This window comes from Pseudorca crassidens, chromosome 16 (assembly GCF_039906515.1).
Source record: "Pseudorca crassidens isolate mPseCra1 chromosome 16, mPseCra1.hap1, whole genome shotgun sequence".
Lineage (NCBI taxonomy): Eukaryota > Metazoa > Chordata > Mammalia > Artiodactyla > Delphinidae > Pseudorca > Pseudorca crassidens.
This window is the reverse complement of record NC_090311.1, coordinates 11,858,337-11,875,402: the sequence shown is the minus strand read 5'-3', so window position 1 is coordinate 11,875,402 and position 17,066 is coordinate 11,858,337. Positions and strand designations below refer to the sequence as shown.

General features: G+C 49.3%; 1 protein-coding gene across 5 annotated transcripts in view; it reads left to right on the top strand.

Moving 5' to 3' along the window:
* GRK5 (G protein-coupled receptor kinase 5) overlaps window positions 1-17,066 on the top strand; it is a 224,604-nt gene that overhangs the window by 147,522 nt on the left and 60,016 nt on the right. For 3 of the 5 annotated variants that reach the window (XM_067709253.1, XM_067709252.1, XM_067709255.1), the window contains one exon: window positions 10,235-10,347. In XM_067709253.1, the coding sequence (XP_067565354.1) occupies window positions 10,235-10,347 (113 nt within the window). Of the gene's footprint in view, window positions 1-7,293; window positions 7,353-8,970; window positions 9,028-10,234; window positions 10,348-17,066 lie in introns of all 5 variants that reach the window. The other 2 variants (XM_067709251.1, XM_067709254.1) reach the window with 2 other exon arrangements.

The following is a 17,066-nucleotide window of genomic DNA, read 5'->3' as shown; positions in this document are numbered from 1 at the left end:
CTCTACCGGCCAGTAGAGATGGCCGGTAAAAGAGCCAGGCCTGGAACCCAGGTCCCAGTTCTGTCCCCAGCTCTTCCACCGTGCCGGGCATCCCAGCCACTGCCCCACAGTGTCCGTGCCTCCCTGGCCATTCCCTGGGTCCACCTCCGTCACCCCACCCCTCCATTTACCCACCCGATTCTTCATGCCATTCTCACTGCAAGGGAATATCTAAATTCTTCGCTTTTCTTGGCTGCAAGGATAAGAGAGAGGTCACTGCCTAACTCTGGGGCCCCATCACTGCCCAGAGGGGCCCGTGGTGACAGCGGAGGCTTGACATCCTTTCCAGCTCAGCCCCCAGGCCGTTCCTAGGCTCCAGGTATCTCCTGGGCTTTGACTGCACCCAGTGGATTCAGGGCAGAGACCTGAACCCTCACAAAGAGGTGGGGCTCATTCGGGCGGCTGCATGGGCCCCCCGACAAGTAGACTTCCACCCACCCCTCTTCCTTTCACAGATCCACAGACCGGACCCTCCTTTCCTCCCCCTTTCCCACCCCTGTCCCCACTTCCCCCACCTGGCAGCCCAGGCCCAAACACCCTACAGCTCAGTGGTTTTTACATGTGACTTGTCCAGGTGTCACTAACCTTTGTAAGACTCAGGCTTAATAGTTTTGATCCTACAGAGACACATGACAAGTACAAGACATTCAGTAAAACCCGAGACCAGCAGGAGGGCAACAAAAAGCACAGGAAGATGGGGCTCGGTTTGGGTGTGTTCGTGTAATGTGCCACATGTCATTTTTATTCACATAAAAACATCTTTCTTGAAGCAATAGGAACCCACTCGGCTGTTGCGAACCAAATACCAAATGTTTCCTTTTTCCTCTCCTGCTCCTTCCAAGAGGCGGGCTATGAAGAATTGCCCTTATCCGTGATGCTATCTTGCCTTTCAGAGAGCCTTTTCCTCAGAGCAAACGCCAGGATGTTTCTTCCAGCTTTGGCAGGAATTTTTGAGAGAAAGCTGTTTTCAAATCCCTTTTCTGTCTCTGTCTTAGACCTGGAGTACAGCAAAGGGGGGGGGGGGGCTCCAGGCCTCAGTCTAATCCAGTCTCCTCCAATCTGTTTTCCTCAGTTGCCTCAGGACCTATAAGCACCCCTGCCCCCAATGAGAAAAAACAACAAAACCTGGTATTTTGGTGAAACGGTGTTAAATAAGATAAAATGAAAGAAAAGAAAAGAAAGCTCCTGTTGGTAGAGAGATGGAATCAGGAATCAGGAATCACTTTTGGATTAGCTCTCCCACCCGCCCTCCGTGTACAATAAACAAGGGCTCCCGTGTTAGCATTTCCATTTCCTCAGGAAGCTGCCTTTCTTGCTCCTACTTCTGAAATGGAATGTGCATTTTCATTGGCCCAAGTTCAAGGAGTGCCTAGGGGCAACAATGAAAAACCGGTCCCAAGCAGATCTCGGTGGTAGGTGGTCGACACCCCCTCCCCCAGAGCCGGGACTTCTTGCTTCCTATCCTCTGGGGATTGACGCCAGATGGGGAGGGATGGGGAGGGAGGGGGAGGGAGGGAGGGGTGGCGACCTCCCTCGCTTGGGTTTGTAGCCATGAGGGGAGCCATGCTGTCCCCGCTGCCTGAGTTCTGGCTTTCAGTTGGGAAAGTCTGGTGACCCTCCAAGCATCCGCATACCAAAGGCTCTTAATTAAGAAAGTATGTTCCCATTTCATGTCACTCGAAAAGAATGAAAACAGTGACAGCATTTATTTATCTTCACTATCAATATCATTCCTGTTTCTAATTCCACTGGGGGTTATGAGTCTTGAAGGAATTGACTGTGGGTTGTGAGATTTTAACCCCAGCCATGTGCTGTGGGGATACATGTGTCTTCTCTCTGAGAGAGAGGCTCAGAGCGAGGGGGAGAAGGGCCGCAGAGCCCTGCCCTCTGCCCTTCTGGAGCTCAGAGTCAATGGCTCTCGCCGGGAGGAGTGGCCTTTGCTTTGCCTTCTTTGGTGCTGATACAGAGTTGTCCCCCTCTCACCGGCTACATCCCATTTCTTTTCTGAATCTTCAGAGAGTCTTATAGAGGAGTCTTATAGAGGAGAGGGGATGTCCGAATGGCTACCATTTGTTTAGGACCCACTATGTGCTGACACTGGCCTGGGCACTCACGTGTGTTGCTGATACTCTGATTGCCCGTGTGATGCGTGAGGACCTGGGCCTCAGGTTAAGGGATGTGCCCAAGACTAGATAACATGTTAGTCCATTTGGGCTGCTGCAAGAGAATACCACAGCCTGGGTGGATTTATAAAGAACAGAAACTGGGGCTTCCCTGGTGGCGCAGTGGTTAAGAATCCACCTACCAATGTAAGGGACACGGGTTCGAGCCCTGGTCTGGGAAGATTCCACGTGCCGCCGAGCAGCTAAGCCTGTGCGCCACAACTACTGAGCCTGCGTTCTAGAGCCTGCGAGCAACAAATACTGAGCCCGTGTGCCACAACTTCTGAAGCCCACACGCCTAGGGCCTGTGCTCTGCAGCAAGAGAAGCCACCGCAATGAGAAGCCCACACACCACAACAAAGAGTAGTCCCCACTCACCACAACTAGAAAAAGCCCACGTGCAGCAACGAAGACCGAACACAGCCAAAAATAAATTTATTTTTAAAAGAATAACAGAAATTTATTTCTCACAGTTCTGGAGGCTGGAAGTCCAGGTGCCACTTCATAAATGACCATCTTCTCTCTGTGTTCTCACATAGCAGAAAGGGCAAGGGAGCTCTCTGGGGCCTCTTTTAAAAGGGCACTAATCCCATACACAAGGGCTCCACCCTCATGACCTAATCACCTCTCAGGCCTTACCTCCTAATACCATCACAATGCACATTAGGTTTCTAATGAATCTGGGGGGGAGACACATTTAGTGTATAGCAGGTGTCCTTCACAACGGTCCTGAGGTGTGGGTACTGTCAATGGCTTATTACAAGAACAGGATAGGAGACAAGAGGAAGCTCTTGGCAAACACCCAAACATCACAAGGTGGTGGTAAGAACAGGGCTCCTTGTCTTGTTGTGCCCTCTGTTGGTTGACAACTTGTTAAGTGTCGTGCCTGACCTTTAAGGTAGGCTTGGCTGTGCCTAAAAACTTCAGGACATGTGTGTTGCAAAAATGCATATGTTGGCATGCTTTGCATGTGTATTCTCAGGCAGTTACCTTCATTACCAAGTAAATTTACTTGCCAACCCCTCAGATAACACTGTGCTGATTTGTGTCCCTTTGTGCCTCACCTCCTGTCCCCAAGCAAGCTATCAGTTTCTGTCCATTTTCTTTAAGCCGTTCTCTCTCTCTCTTTTTTTTTTTAAATTGAAGTATAACAGATTTACAATATTATGTTAGTTTCAGGTATACAGCAAAGTGATTCAGTTACATATATTTTTTCAGATTATATTCCATTATAGGTTATTAGAAGCTATTGAATATAATTCCCTGTGCTCTACAGTACAGCCTTGTTGCTGATCTATTTTATGTGTAGTAGTTTGTATCTGTTAATCCCATACTCCTAATTTGTCCCTCCCTCTCTCCCTCTCCCCTTTGGTAACCATAAATTTGTTTCATGTTGTTAACGAGTCCAAGCTCGCTGTGCTCACCGCATGACAGGCCAATGAATCAGAGACAAGGTGTTGAGACAAGGAATACGACTTTCTTCGGAAAGCCGACAGACCAAGAAGATGGCAGACTAGGGTCTCCGATAAACCATCTTCTCGGGCTTTGCATGCCACTTTCTTTTATAGCACAGAGATGGGGAGGAGATGGGGTAGGAAAGTAAAAAGGCCATAAGTTTTGCAAATATCCCCTGGAATGGCCAGCCTGGGGGCGGGGGTGGGGTAGGGTGGGGGGAGGGGATGTGTTAATTTCTTCTTTCTTGCAGCCATCCGCAGGTGGGCGGAGTCAGATTGTCTTCCTGAGAGCTGAACAGAGGCACTTTGGTTTAACATCTCAGACAGAGGGGCAGGGTTCCCTGAGGCAGGCCATTATGTATTATTATAATAACAAAAGCAGTGGAAAGCAAAGGTTAAAGTCAAACAGATCAAACATGGAGTCCGATTTAGCTCTTCCCTGTTACACTGTGTCTGTGAATCTGTTTCTGTTTTGTATATAGATTCATTTGTATTATTTTTTAGAGTCCACATATGAGTGATATCATACAGTATTTGTCTTTCTGTCTGATTCACTTCACTACGTATAATATTCTCTAGGTCCATCCACGTTGCTGCAAGTGGCAATATTTCATTGTGTTTTATAAGCCATTCTCTTTTTTTTTTAATTACTGTGGTAAGAACATTTAACATGCGATCTACCCTCTTAATAATTTTTAAGTGCACAATACAGTGTTGTTAACTACAGACACAGTGTTGTACAGCAGATGTCTAGAACTTAATCATCTTGCATAACTGAAACTCTATATCCATTGGACAGTAGCTCCCAATTTCCCCCACCCCCAATCCCTGGCAACCACTGTTTTACTGTTTCTATGAGTTTGACTATTTTATTCAAAAATTTTTTTCTTTTTTTTTTTTGGCCACAACACGCGGCTTGCGGGATATTCCCCAACCAGGGATTAAACCCATGCCACTGCAGTGAAAACCCGGAATCCTGACCACTAGGCTACCAGGGAAGTCCAAGTTTGACTCTTTTACATACCTCATAAAGGTGGCGTCATGCAGAATTTGCCCTTCTGTGACAGGCTTATTTCAATTAGCATAGTGTCATCAAGACTAACGCATGTTGTCACGTGACATGATTTCCTTCCTTTTTAAGACTGAATAACATTCCACTGTATGTATATACCACATTTTAAAAATCCATTCATTGGTCAATGGACATTTACGTTTGTTGCCACATCTTGGCTGTTATGAATAGTGTCGCAGTGAACATGGGAGTACTAATACCTCTTTGAAATACTGATTTTAATTCTTTTGGATAAATACCCAGCAGTGGAATTGCTGGATCGTATTAATTTTTTGAGGAACCTCCGTATACTTGAAGCCGTTCTTGAAGCTTTCCTGCAGTGGTTGCAGATCTAGCCCTGAATTCTTGCCCTAACACACTTGTCCTAGGCTCGTCCCTGCCCTGTGGCTTCTCCCTGCCCCTCTCTCCAGCCTCTGGCCCTATTTCTCTGGCTTTGACCTTCTCCTCCTTCCCCAGCACTCAGCCTCTCCCCTGCTGACAATTTGCATTGCCTTTGGCGAGCCCATCACTCCCATTCCCATGCGCCAGCGAGCCCTCCCCTGGGCACCTCCCCTGGGCACCTCCCCTGAAACCCATCCAAACCAGGAGAGCAGCGTGTGTGCCCCTGCAGCCGGGGCATTTCTGGCAGCCCTGCGTGTGCAGCTTTGTTTGTGGCTGCCCTGCCCAGCTCTGTCTGTGAATGTGCCTCCCTCCTGCCTGGGCTGGTAAGCAAACTGCTGGGACAAAGACAAAGCCTGCGGAGCCTGTCTCCTTTAAGGGGTGCCCCTCCCACCCCCCTGCGACAGGGCCTGGAATGAAGTGCCCAGAAGGGGCTCAGCCAGTGTCTGTGAACTTGCTAAGGGGACGTTGGTTCTGTCTGAGGCATGGCAGGAGTTCGGTGTGCTGCGGGAAGGAGTGGCAGTCCTGTCTTCCTGGGCCAGCCGTGGGCGTGCTTGGGAGGCGTCAAGCCCTCGAAGAAGCAAACGACATGTGGTTTCCTTAAAGCCAGTTCAGTTCGGCTTCTCACCAAAGCAGGATCACAACCACAGGGGCTGCGCCCTCCCTGCCCAAAGGCCAGGGCTTGAACCACAGGTGGGAATGGCTCCCAAACCAGTGACCTCCTCCGTAAATGTCTCAGGCTCGTGACTTCCACCCCATTTTTGTCCACCTTCCCATGCACTGCACTTGAATCATTTGTGCTCTAAAATTATTGATGCCCCAGTGGGACAGTGAATCCATTCCAGTCTCCTTGGCCTTGGAGTCCAGCCCTTTCCTGTCTGAGCCCAGCTGCCTCTCCAGCACATCTGCCCCCCCATCCTCCTGGGTGCTGGTGGGCCCTAGCCCTCCCTGGGGCAGCCTGCCCCTTGATCCAGGGCACTATAAGTTCAGAGCTTATAATGGGCTTTCTGGACCCCCTTTTCCATCACCTTCCTCTGGACATGCTTCAGTTTTGTGTCCACCAGACCAATGTTACTGCAGCCAAGGTCAAATGTCACATCACAAAGACCACACCCCTATTCTTGGTCTCAGCTGACCGCCAGCTGTTAACTCCAAGCCTGTTTCTGGATCATTAACCTGCCAATGGGTATGAGGTGTGTCTCCTCCCACCCACTCATCCACAACCCCCCCCCCAGTTGTTCAATTCAATAAGAGAGTCTGAAAATGGAAGGAACCTTCTAGTATCAAAAAGCAAGAGACCTTGGAACAGAGTTTGTTGAATGAATGAAGGATCCAAAAGAATAAGGCTAGAATGATTTGATGATTGGTGAATACTTTGGGGGCAGGGAGCCTGATGCCCCTCATATCTTACATAACGACAGACTCTTTCTGGCTTGGAAGGAAAGATCAATGAAGGATGTGGCCAGAAGCAGGATTTTCACATTCAGAAGAGCTGGTGTGTATGTTTGTGTGTAGACCGTGCATGTGTGCCTGTGTACACAGCATCCCAGGGGCCTCCCAGCCTGAGAGAGAGATTCAGAGACAGGGAGAGCCCTGCCCCTCTGTGTTGGGTACTCCTCCCCACTAACCCAAACAGGACACCCTTGGGAGACGGGCTGTGGGCAGGGCACTTCCAAGCTGTATTTCTACAGCATGGCTGGCTTCCTTAGAAACCGACTAGAAAGGATCTGCTCTGAAGATGTATTACAGAGCAACTTGTGCTTTCAATTTCAGTGTCCTCTGACTTTCCCGAAGTGACCTGCCCCTCAGACTTGCCCTTGACGCATTAAGAACTTTGAATCTGCGCCTTTTCCTGTCACCTTGGTCAAATCCCAAATTCACATTCTTTCTTCTGTGGCCTCGTTCTCCATTTCTAAAGGAATTGCAGACTTTGCACTTTGATTTTAGTGGTGGTGGTGCTTCCTCAGAGGATAAGCCCATTTATCTTTATTTAAAGCTGAGAAGCCATCCAAATAGATGATTACTGATCCTCTTCTTTCTTCCTGGGCTTCCAACGCATGGCTTTCTTGCCTGGGATCCTCTGTACAGCTGGGAGAGGCACAGAACTGAGGTGCTGACAGCTTGTGTTGGAATCACATGGTGTTTACTGTGCTGTGAGTTTATAACGGCTTTGTTTCCATACTGACAGCACACGCCATATGGAGAGAAAAAATCCTGTCAGATGAACCCTTGAGGAATCACAATATGGTACATGAAATCTCATAATTGCTTTTGGAAATGGGGGAGGGCCCCTTGCTCAAATCACATAAGCAATGTGGCGCTCTCTGCCATAATTGAATAAAACGGGAGTTTCACACAAGGTAATTTCCTTTGTTCTGTGTTTGTGCTGGGGAAGCTCAGCTGACGGGGGAAGGACAGGGAAGTTTGTTTTCCTCTCCTTGGGGGATCAGGCTGAGTGGGAGGTGGTGAGAACGCAGGCTGTGTCTGTAGGGCATCGTGCTAACAGGTGCGGGCTCCAGACCTGTCACCCTCCTGGCTCCTTCCAACCCAGACTCCCTCCTGTGGCTGATGACAACTTGACATTTTATTACTGTCACTTGGGATCTTGTCTGCTCACCTCCCCACACACCCCCTTTCCAACAGAATCCAAGATCGCTGAGGGCTGGGACCATGTCCCATTCCCCCCACTCCCGACCCCCACCAATCCTGGCACACAATGAGGTGAGTTAAATGCTTGTTGGAGTGGCTATTCCCGAACAATCTGTGCATGGAAAGGTAAGCTGAGTTAAGGCAATAGTTCAAGGCTAGTTTCAGCCCCCAAACCAGTTGAGGAGCGGGCCAAGGGGAGACTTGCAAGGTGCCTCATCCACTTGACTGAAGTATCCTCTCAAGAGAGAATGAGAAATTTGTGAGTGCCTTCTGATACAAGGTGTACTTACCACTGGTGGATTCCTACAAAAACCATTCTTGCCCTCAAGCAGTTTACCCATGAAAGGAGAAATGGGCTATAAAACTTTCCAGCCCCAGTCAGTTGTTCTTTCAGTTGCAAGAGACAAAAACCCAACACCAACTGGCTTAAGCAAAGACAGATGGCTAAAGGTGCAGGCACTGGGCGGGCCTCAGTAGGCTGCCTTTCTGGGACTCCTGTGATATTCACAGCTCCAGGCTTCTCTTCCTCACTCAGCTGTCCTTCCCTTGCACTGGCTTCATTCTCCATGGGCTCTTGCTGGTGGGAAAGTCAGTTGTGGCAACTCTTGGCTGACCAGTCCTAAGGCCTTGTCATCCCAGAGAGGAACAAGTGTCTTTTCTGGAAGTTCTACCAAAAACCCTGGAAGGACTCTAAGGCCCCCTGGGTCACCTGCCCTGAACCAATCATTGTGGCCATGAAACAGAGGGCTCTGATTGGCCAGGACTGAGTCACGTGCCCACCCCTGGGGCTTGGGAGGAGTTGCTCCCTTAGGACCCTATGATGGTATTTTACAGACTTACAGAGAGGAGGTTCCCCAAAGGAAGGGAGATGGAACAGACCAAAATCCCCACTTCCACGATGATAACAGATGGCGTTTATTAAGCAATTCCTTTGTGCCAGGCTCTCACTGCTCCTAAGAGATAGTACGATGACTGTTCCTGGTTTACAGATGAGGAAACTGAGGGATAATGTGTCAGGTCAGTTGCCCTGGGGCACACAGGCAGTGAGTAGTGAGGCTGGGATCTGAATCTGAGTTTAGCTCCAGAGCCCTTCCTTGCTCACAGCCACCACCCTCCCTACAAGTAATGGCTGTACCTCTGTGGATAAACTCTTTGGGTATGAAAATGAGTGGGCGTGATGGTTCTGTTCCTGTCTCCTTGTTTTCCGTATCTCCAGGGGGCGGTTCCTGGCTCCTCTACAGTTGGCAAGGATACAGTCATTCCATCCTCCCAGGTAGCTCTTCTAACTGAGGTCTGCCTCACCCTCTTCCTGGTTTCCCCACGAAGTCACCTGAGTTTTCCTGGTGCAGCCACAAAATCAAAGGGCTAATTTTCAGTGCTCTGGAGGGTCTGAGGCAACAAGTCTCAGGCAGACCTTTGAGCATCTTTCTGCCCAGAGAAAGCCTCTTGCAGAGTCATTGCAGGAAGAAGCAGAAGGGACCCTCCCATCTTACCTCCAACATGCATCTTCATTATCGAGAGGAAGAGTAAGGCCCAGAGAGGGCAAGTGTGTTGCTTGAAGTCACACAGCAGGTCATTAGCTAGAACCCTGGTCTCTAGGCCTCTGTGCTTTGAGTCTTGCACTGTTATTTCCTCTTCAGAACTCTCTTGGCTACTGAGTGGCTGAGGTCTGGTCACATCCTGTCTCTATGCCTCTAGCTCCTCAGCTGGAAAATACAGGGTTTTCATAGTTTGAAGCATTCTAAGACTGGGCTTTGCTCCAATTGGGCAAATATGAAATTTTGTTTACTGTATTCATTAGAATATTTGAATTACAAGTCATTTTAAAGTTTTTTCAAATTGCCCTAAATAATGCTCATAAATAAGCCTTTCAGATGTGGTTTGGACTGCAGGCATAGTGTGATCCAGAGGTTCATAACTTCACCAGAGCACCTACTCATAATTTTCCCAGCTCTGACTTCCTCTGTCTGTCAACCTTATCCTCCCAGCAGCTTGCTGTGTGGTGTCAAGAACACTGCAGTAGACCCTGGCCTCACACCCATGCACCCCAGTACCAGAGGAGGAGGGAGCACCTTGGCTTAGCGTGCCCAGGCGACGTCTGTGGTTCGTGCTGATTTTACTGGCTTGGGTTACATGCCCACCACCCTTATCCAGTCAGTCCCTGTAACCACGGAATGTGACATGCGGATCAGGCAGTCAGGGGCAGAGCCTTAGTCCCCAGAGCTGCTAGCATCTCCGTACAGAAATCAGGACACTGGAAAGGGAGTGGGCTGGGGAGTAGAGGCAAGGTCATAACTGGCTCCTCTTTCTACACTGACCTTGACTCTTCTGAGTCTGCAGAGCCTGGAGGTGGATAAAGGGTCCTGGGAGTTTGCCGATCACCTTGCTCCATCTGTCTGAGGCAAGAACCCAGGTGTGGGTTGGTGGCTCTGTCTGGCCCTTTCTGGGGTCTCACCATATTCTTCTTTTCTTACCTCTAGAGAGAGATTACTGCAGTTTATGTGACAAGCAGCCAATTGGGAGGCTGCTTTTCCGGCAGTTCTGCGAAACCAGACCTGGGCTGGAGTCTTACATTCAGTTCCTGGACTCAGTGGTAAGTCCCTTCGCTGGGGGGAAGAGCCCTTTGGTCCTTTGTGATCAGCGATCGTTTTTGTCCAAAGCAAAAGATAGACCACGTGGCTTACATGGATACAGAACAAACTTGTTGCTTAAGAGACTGCCGGTGCAGACTCGTCTCCAGGTCACCACCTGCTGCATGACCTGCGGGGCCAGCTCCCACTCTGGGCCTCGGTTGCCGCTGCTTTAACACGAGGTTCTGTCAGTTCTCTGATTCTGGGAGCCTGGGTTATTGTGAAGTAGTACCTAGGAAGTTGGGTGGTTTTCCCAACACCCCAAGGTGTTGGATTCCCAGCCCCCTTCTTCCAGCTGAGAACCCGTTTTCTAAAATTCCAAAGCTTGTGTTTCTTTGTGTGCTTGTTTACTGTCTGCTTCCCCACTAGAATGCAAGCTCCCTGAGGCCAGGGCCCTGGGCTTCCAGTTCACCTCTGCCTGGCATTGTGCCCAGCCCATACCGGCATTCAGTAAATGTTTGTGGGAGGAACACGTGTTGGCCATTTCAAGGCAATCTGACAGCTGCTGGCTGCGCTGCGCTGGCTGCTGGCATACACAGCTGTGACTGACACCACGGGGACTTCCTTCAGATGTACTGGTCGTTCATTTGTTTAACAAATGCTATATTACTCACCCATAAAAAAGAATGAAATCATGCCATTTGCAGCAACATGGATGGACCTAGAGATGATCATACTAAGTGAAGTAGGTCAGAGAAAGATAAATATCATATGATATCACTTATATGTGGAATGTAAAAAAATAATACAAATGAACTTATTTACAAAACGAAAATAGACTTGCAGACATAGAAAACAAACTTAAGGTTACTGAAGGGGAAAGGGAGGGGAAGGGATAAATTGGGAATTTGGGATTAACAGATACACAGTACTATATATAAAACAGATAAACAACAAGGACCTACTGTATAGCACAGGGAACTATATTTAATACCTTGTAATAACCTATAATGGAAAAGAATCTGAAAAAGAATATATATGTGTGCATATATATAACTGAATCATTTTGCTATATGCCTGAAACGTAAATCGCCTATACGTCAATTTAAAAAAAAACCGAAAAACAAATGCTGATTGACCTGTGTGGGCTTTTAGGACAGGACGTAGGAACGCACAGGAGTTCCTCAACACTTGCTTAGGAGGACAGGACACCTCAGCCTGGCCTACTGCCCTTTGGGTGTCTGTCCAAGGAAGGTAGAGAAGGAGTGGGGAGGTGAAAGATGAATCACGGTCAGTCGTGAAAGGATGGGGTCATTTGGGCCCCCCCTTTCCAAGGCAGGGGGCCAAGGTGCTGTTGTTTCCTAGAGGCCCTAATGCCATCATTGGCTGCAGCCATCCTGACCTCCAGCTTGGTGTGGGGGACAGCCCTATGGGGCCCAACCTTCTGTGTCTGCTTCAGGGTCTCAAGGTGGATCTCTAGACCCACTGGCCAAACTGTCCCCTGAACTTCTCCACCGGAAGTCACATGGGCCCCTTGAAGTCATCCTTAACAAACTCAGCACCCTCCCCCAGCTCCCCACGGCTACCAGCCCTGACATGTTCCCTATTCCAGTGACCAGCACGCCTCCATCACCCACCCCTGAAATCTTTGCATTGTTCTTGACCCCTGCCTCTCGTCATTCCTCACCCAACCGGATCAAGGACCATGTACCTGGCTCCTGACTCCTCCTAGCCCAGTTCCCTTCCCTCTACAACCTCTCTCCTGGTCTCCACGCAGGCTCTCGCATGACGCATACAAGTGATTACCATAGATCTCAACCTCAGCTGAGCAGTAGAAACACCTGGGGAGCCTTAAAAAGGATACCAATGCCTGAGCTGAAGCCCAGACTCATTAATTTCAATCTCTGGGGATGGGGCCTGGTATTTTCATAACGTTTTATTATGGAAAATTTCAAACTATAAAAAGTAAAAGTCTACAGAATAGCATAATGAACCCCCATGCACCCTGCTCCAACAGTTATGGGTTCAAGGCCAACCTTGTTTCACCCACATCCTCCCCTCCGGCACATTTTGCAGCTGACCTCACTTATGTCATTGTATCTGTGAACATGTCAGCATGTATATCTAAATGATGACGGCTCTTCAACCAAAAAACCACAATACCATTATCACAGCTAAAAAAAATAATTTATTACTCTCATCACATAATCAGTGTTAATAATCAAATATCATCAGCGTTCAAATTTCTGATATTCTCATGCTTTCTGTAAATGCATGTCTTAACAGTTTATAACCCTCTCCAAGAGTGTCCCACAGTCTGAGTGTTGTGTTCTCACCCCCATGTGTCGTTTAATAAGTTCCTCTGTACTTCTTGTAAATTGCTCATTGAATCTAGAAACTTGGTCAGATTTAGTTTCAATCTGGTGGTGGTAGGGGACTGACTTCATAAGTGGTTTCAGGCTCTTCTGCTAGGGGACTTTTTAAAAAAATATTTATTTTATTTTTGGCTGTGTCAGGTCTTAGCTGCGGCACACAGGCTCCTTCATTGTGGCGTGTGGGCTCCTCGTTGCGGTGCGCTGGCTTCTCTCTAGTTGCGGCACGCGGGCTTAGTTGCCCCGCCGCATGTAGGAACCTAGTTCCCAGACCAGGGATCCAACCCGTGTCCCCTGCATTGGAAGATAGATTCCTAACCACTGTGCCGCCAGGGAAGTCCCTGCTGATTCCTAACCACTGCGCCACCAGGGAAGTCCCTGCTAGGGGACGTATAATATTTGGTGTCTGTCTTTTTGAGATGGCAGCAGCCATAGATATTCAATACCCAAATCTATTGATTAATTAGGGGTTGTGACATGGCGACATTCTGTCATTCCTTCTTCATTTGCTAACTGGGAAACACTTCCTTTCAATTACTGTTTGGTTACCCAATGGTAAAGTTCATATAGGAATTGCTTGATTCTTTCCCCATGTTTATGTTTTCAAAGTACCAAATTGGTTCACTAGCATCCTCCAACGATAAACATGGGGCATTTTGATGCATTGGTGCTCCGTGGTTTCATTGTTGGTCTGTGGAGCCCTTCAGGTTGGCTTTTGGGCCCTTGAGAGGACCCCAGTGGTCATTGGCAGCCTCCTTGCTGTCTGGTGTGATGCAGTGTTCCGGCCTCATCTTGTTTGTTTCCTGCCCTCCACCTAGAGTTTGTCATTTCTCCAAGAAGCCCTGGTTCCTTTTACTGGGCAATGGTACTTAGAGACTACAGTTTGGCACTAGGGGTGTTCATTACCTCCCACTGGATTGGCCACTGTTTGTAGCAGACATTGGCAGTTTTCACATCTCTCAGGACTGTACTGTGTGTATGTCCAGAGTTGGGAAACACTGACATCCAGAGAGAAGTCCAAGTTCTGAGGCTGCCCTCCTAGACCTTCCACCAGCAGGCCCCTGCCCACCCAGGCTTTGACTGGCCAGGCTGGTTAAAGCCTGTCAGCCCCGACTCCCTCCCTCTCACTACTCGAAATGCCTCCCGGGCCCCCTCTGCCTGGTGAGTGCCAGCTCATCCCCCTGCACTCTGCTCTCAGAAGCGTTCCCCATCCGCCCTCTCTCCCCACGTGCCCTCTGCTCCAGGCCTCGACACACACCTGAGCCTCACACACCTGAGCCTCATTACTGCACGGTGCTGGCAGAATGGCGCATTGGGGAGGGGGTGCAGACCCCTGAGACAGACCTTGAGGCAATGCTGGTGCCACCTCAGCTGCCAGGGAGACCGTGGGCAGGTGCTTGACCCCTCTGTGCCCCATATCTCATCTGTAAGCGGGGCCGTAGTTGTACCTGATGGTGGTGGACGTGTTGAGGAGAGATTGAATGAGTTCACGCCACTCAGGGCAGTGTCCGGCATGTCACAGACGCCTGATGAATGTAGCCAGTAGGGCTCTATTTGTGTGCCTTTCTCCTCCACTAACTGGAAGTCTCTGGGTGGCACAGACATAGCTCATCATCTCTGAATCCTCACAACACTGAATCTGACAGGTGATCAATGCTCAGGACTCACTGGGAGCTGGTGTCCATGGCTGGAGTGGAGGGAGCCAGGGCAGAGGGGTCTAGGAGAGGTGACAACCATCCAAGACCTTGTGCCATTAGAGAACTCTGACTTTGAGTGAAGCAGGGGAGCCACTGGAGGGTTTGGAGCAGAGCAATGCCATGGTCTGATTTAGGTTTTTAAAGGATCCCTCTGGCTCCTGTGTTGGGAAAAGGCTATGGGGGGGGGCAAGGGTCAGAGTGGGGAGCTCTGATGGGTGAGAGCGGGTAGTTGCTCAAGCCAGGGTGGAAGCAGCCGGCCATGGGGACAAGTGGTAGGATTGGGGGCATGTTTTGAACCAGAGCTCACAGTATTTTCTGATGCCCTGGGGGTGAGAGAGAAGAGTCGGTGATGACTTCAGAGTGTTGACCTGAACCAGTGGAAGGATGGAATGCGGGTAGGGCTGTGGGAGGTTGGTTTGTGGGGAGGTCAGGATCTTCACCTGGGGCACACTCAGCTTCCGACGTCTACCAGATGGCCCAGTGGAGATGTCCATGTGGAGGTGGGTGTCAGAATCCAGAGTTTGTGAGAGTGGTCTGGGCTGGAAATAGCAGATTGGGAGTTGTCAGCATGTAGCTGGTACTTGGAGCCACGGGCTGGATGAGCTCACCAAGGAGGTGAACGTGGATGGAGAAGCTGAGGATCAAAGTCTGAGCCCTGGACAAAGGCTCCTCCCCATTTGGAAAAGATGAGGCATCGGCAGCTTTGGGACCTGTCTGGGGAGTCGATGAGGCAGGGCAGGGCAAGGCTAAACCCAGGAGCCAGTGGAATTTTCCAGCCACGTGTCTTATTAGACGTTTATAGTCAGTTTGAAAAGAAGAAGGAAAAAAAATCCAGTGGATGCCTATTTTCATTCTGGTCCTGCAGACGTTCTCTTTTGCTGGGCCTGTACCAAGATCTCTCTTTTGGAAAGGAAATGTGAGTCTGGCTCCCTGTGTCGACGCGTCAGATGCTCCTTACATATGCCTTAACGCCGCCGCCCCTCAGGAGAGGCTCACCCCATCCCCTCGCGTTTCTGTCTGCATCTCTGGGAATTAGCAAGGCCTTTCATTGCCCATCCTGACGTGTCAAATGAACAGGCTTTGGAACACCTCTTTTACGCATGAAGACTTTACTGAGTTTTCCAAGGCTGGCGCAAGGCTCGTCTGAAATACCTTTTTTCTTCCATCCTGACTGGAACTCCGAGGAGGGAGGAGGTGGCGGCATCCTTGGTGTTGCATGCCGCTCCAGTGCCCCTGGCTCAGTCACAGCCATACACACCGTTCCCACCTCTGTGCTGAATTTCTACCAAGTGGAGTTTTTTAAAACTAACCCGTCTTCATCGGCTCTGACGTAGCCCCCAGGAAAGGCTGCTCCCCTGCACAGTCCTGAAGACGGAGTTTCTCGAGTCAAGCAGAAGACATCGGCTGTTTTAAAATGGGGCCTGGGTGATTTGGGGGCAGCAGAGCTGTTTGTGCATCATTCATCAGACTGCAGGGGCAATTCGGCCCTTAGTCTGGGTTGTCGAGCAGCTTCTGGGAGCCTGAGAAGGACTCCCCCATTGCCCTCCCTTCCAGGGAAATGGAGTCAGTGACCCAAGTCAAGGCCTTGAGTAGATTTGGCTTCTGGAGGGCCAAGAAGATTTGCCTAGCGGGTCAGGGGATTGGAAGGGCTTCCAGGCTCATGTCAACCTCCACAGGCCAATAGGGTCTGGCCATGGACCTCTTAAAGACTGACGTACTTCTCTAAATTGTTTTCTGGGAGCCTTGATGGCATCTCAGCTCATTTGGAACCCTCCCGTCCCCAAGCGTGGGTGCAACTTAAAGTTTTCAGGTCTCTTCTCTTTGGGATTAGGGGAGGTTTGGCAGATACTCAACCAGATTTACTCAATACACATTTATGAGATGTCTCCAATGTGTCACACTCTGTTCTAGCAGTTGGAAACTACAGAGTGAGCAGGAGAAGTAAGTTCCTGCCCTCATGGAGCTTGCTTTCTGATTAAATGCAAGATTGAAAAAGAAAGAAAGAGCATTTTTTAATGAACTAAGAGATACTAGCTATAAGTTCAGACACCTGTCAAGTATTTGTTATCTATTGCTGGGTAAGAAATTACCTAAAACTTAACAGCTTGAAGCAACAATAAACATTTATCATCTCATAGTTTCTATGGGTCAAGGATTTGGAAGTGGTTAACTGAGGTGCTACTGGCTTATGGTCTCTCTAAAGGTTACATCAAGATATTGGCTGGGGCTGCAGTCATCTGAAAGCTTGATCTGTTTCCACGCTTGCACACATGGCTGGCAGGTTGGTGCTGGATGTTGGCTGGAGGCCTCAGCTGTCTTCCATGGGAGCCTCTCCATGGACTGCTTGAGTGTCCTCACAACATGGCTGGCTTTCCCCAGAGCATGTGATCCAAGAGAGCATGGTAGAAGCTGCAGTGTCTTTTGTAACCTGGTCTCAGAGGTTCCATACTGCCATATCCCTGATACTGTAGTGGTTACGGGGGTTAGCCCTCTGTTCAGTATGGAGAGAACCTTCTCAAGAACATGAATAGCAGGATGTGAGGATTGTTAAAGTGTGCATTTTGGAGACTGGCAACTACAAATATGACTGACTACAAATGGACTACAAATGGAGTCTCACATCAGGAAATGCTAAAAGTCACTCTAGCCCAGAACTATGGCATGTGAAATTAG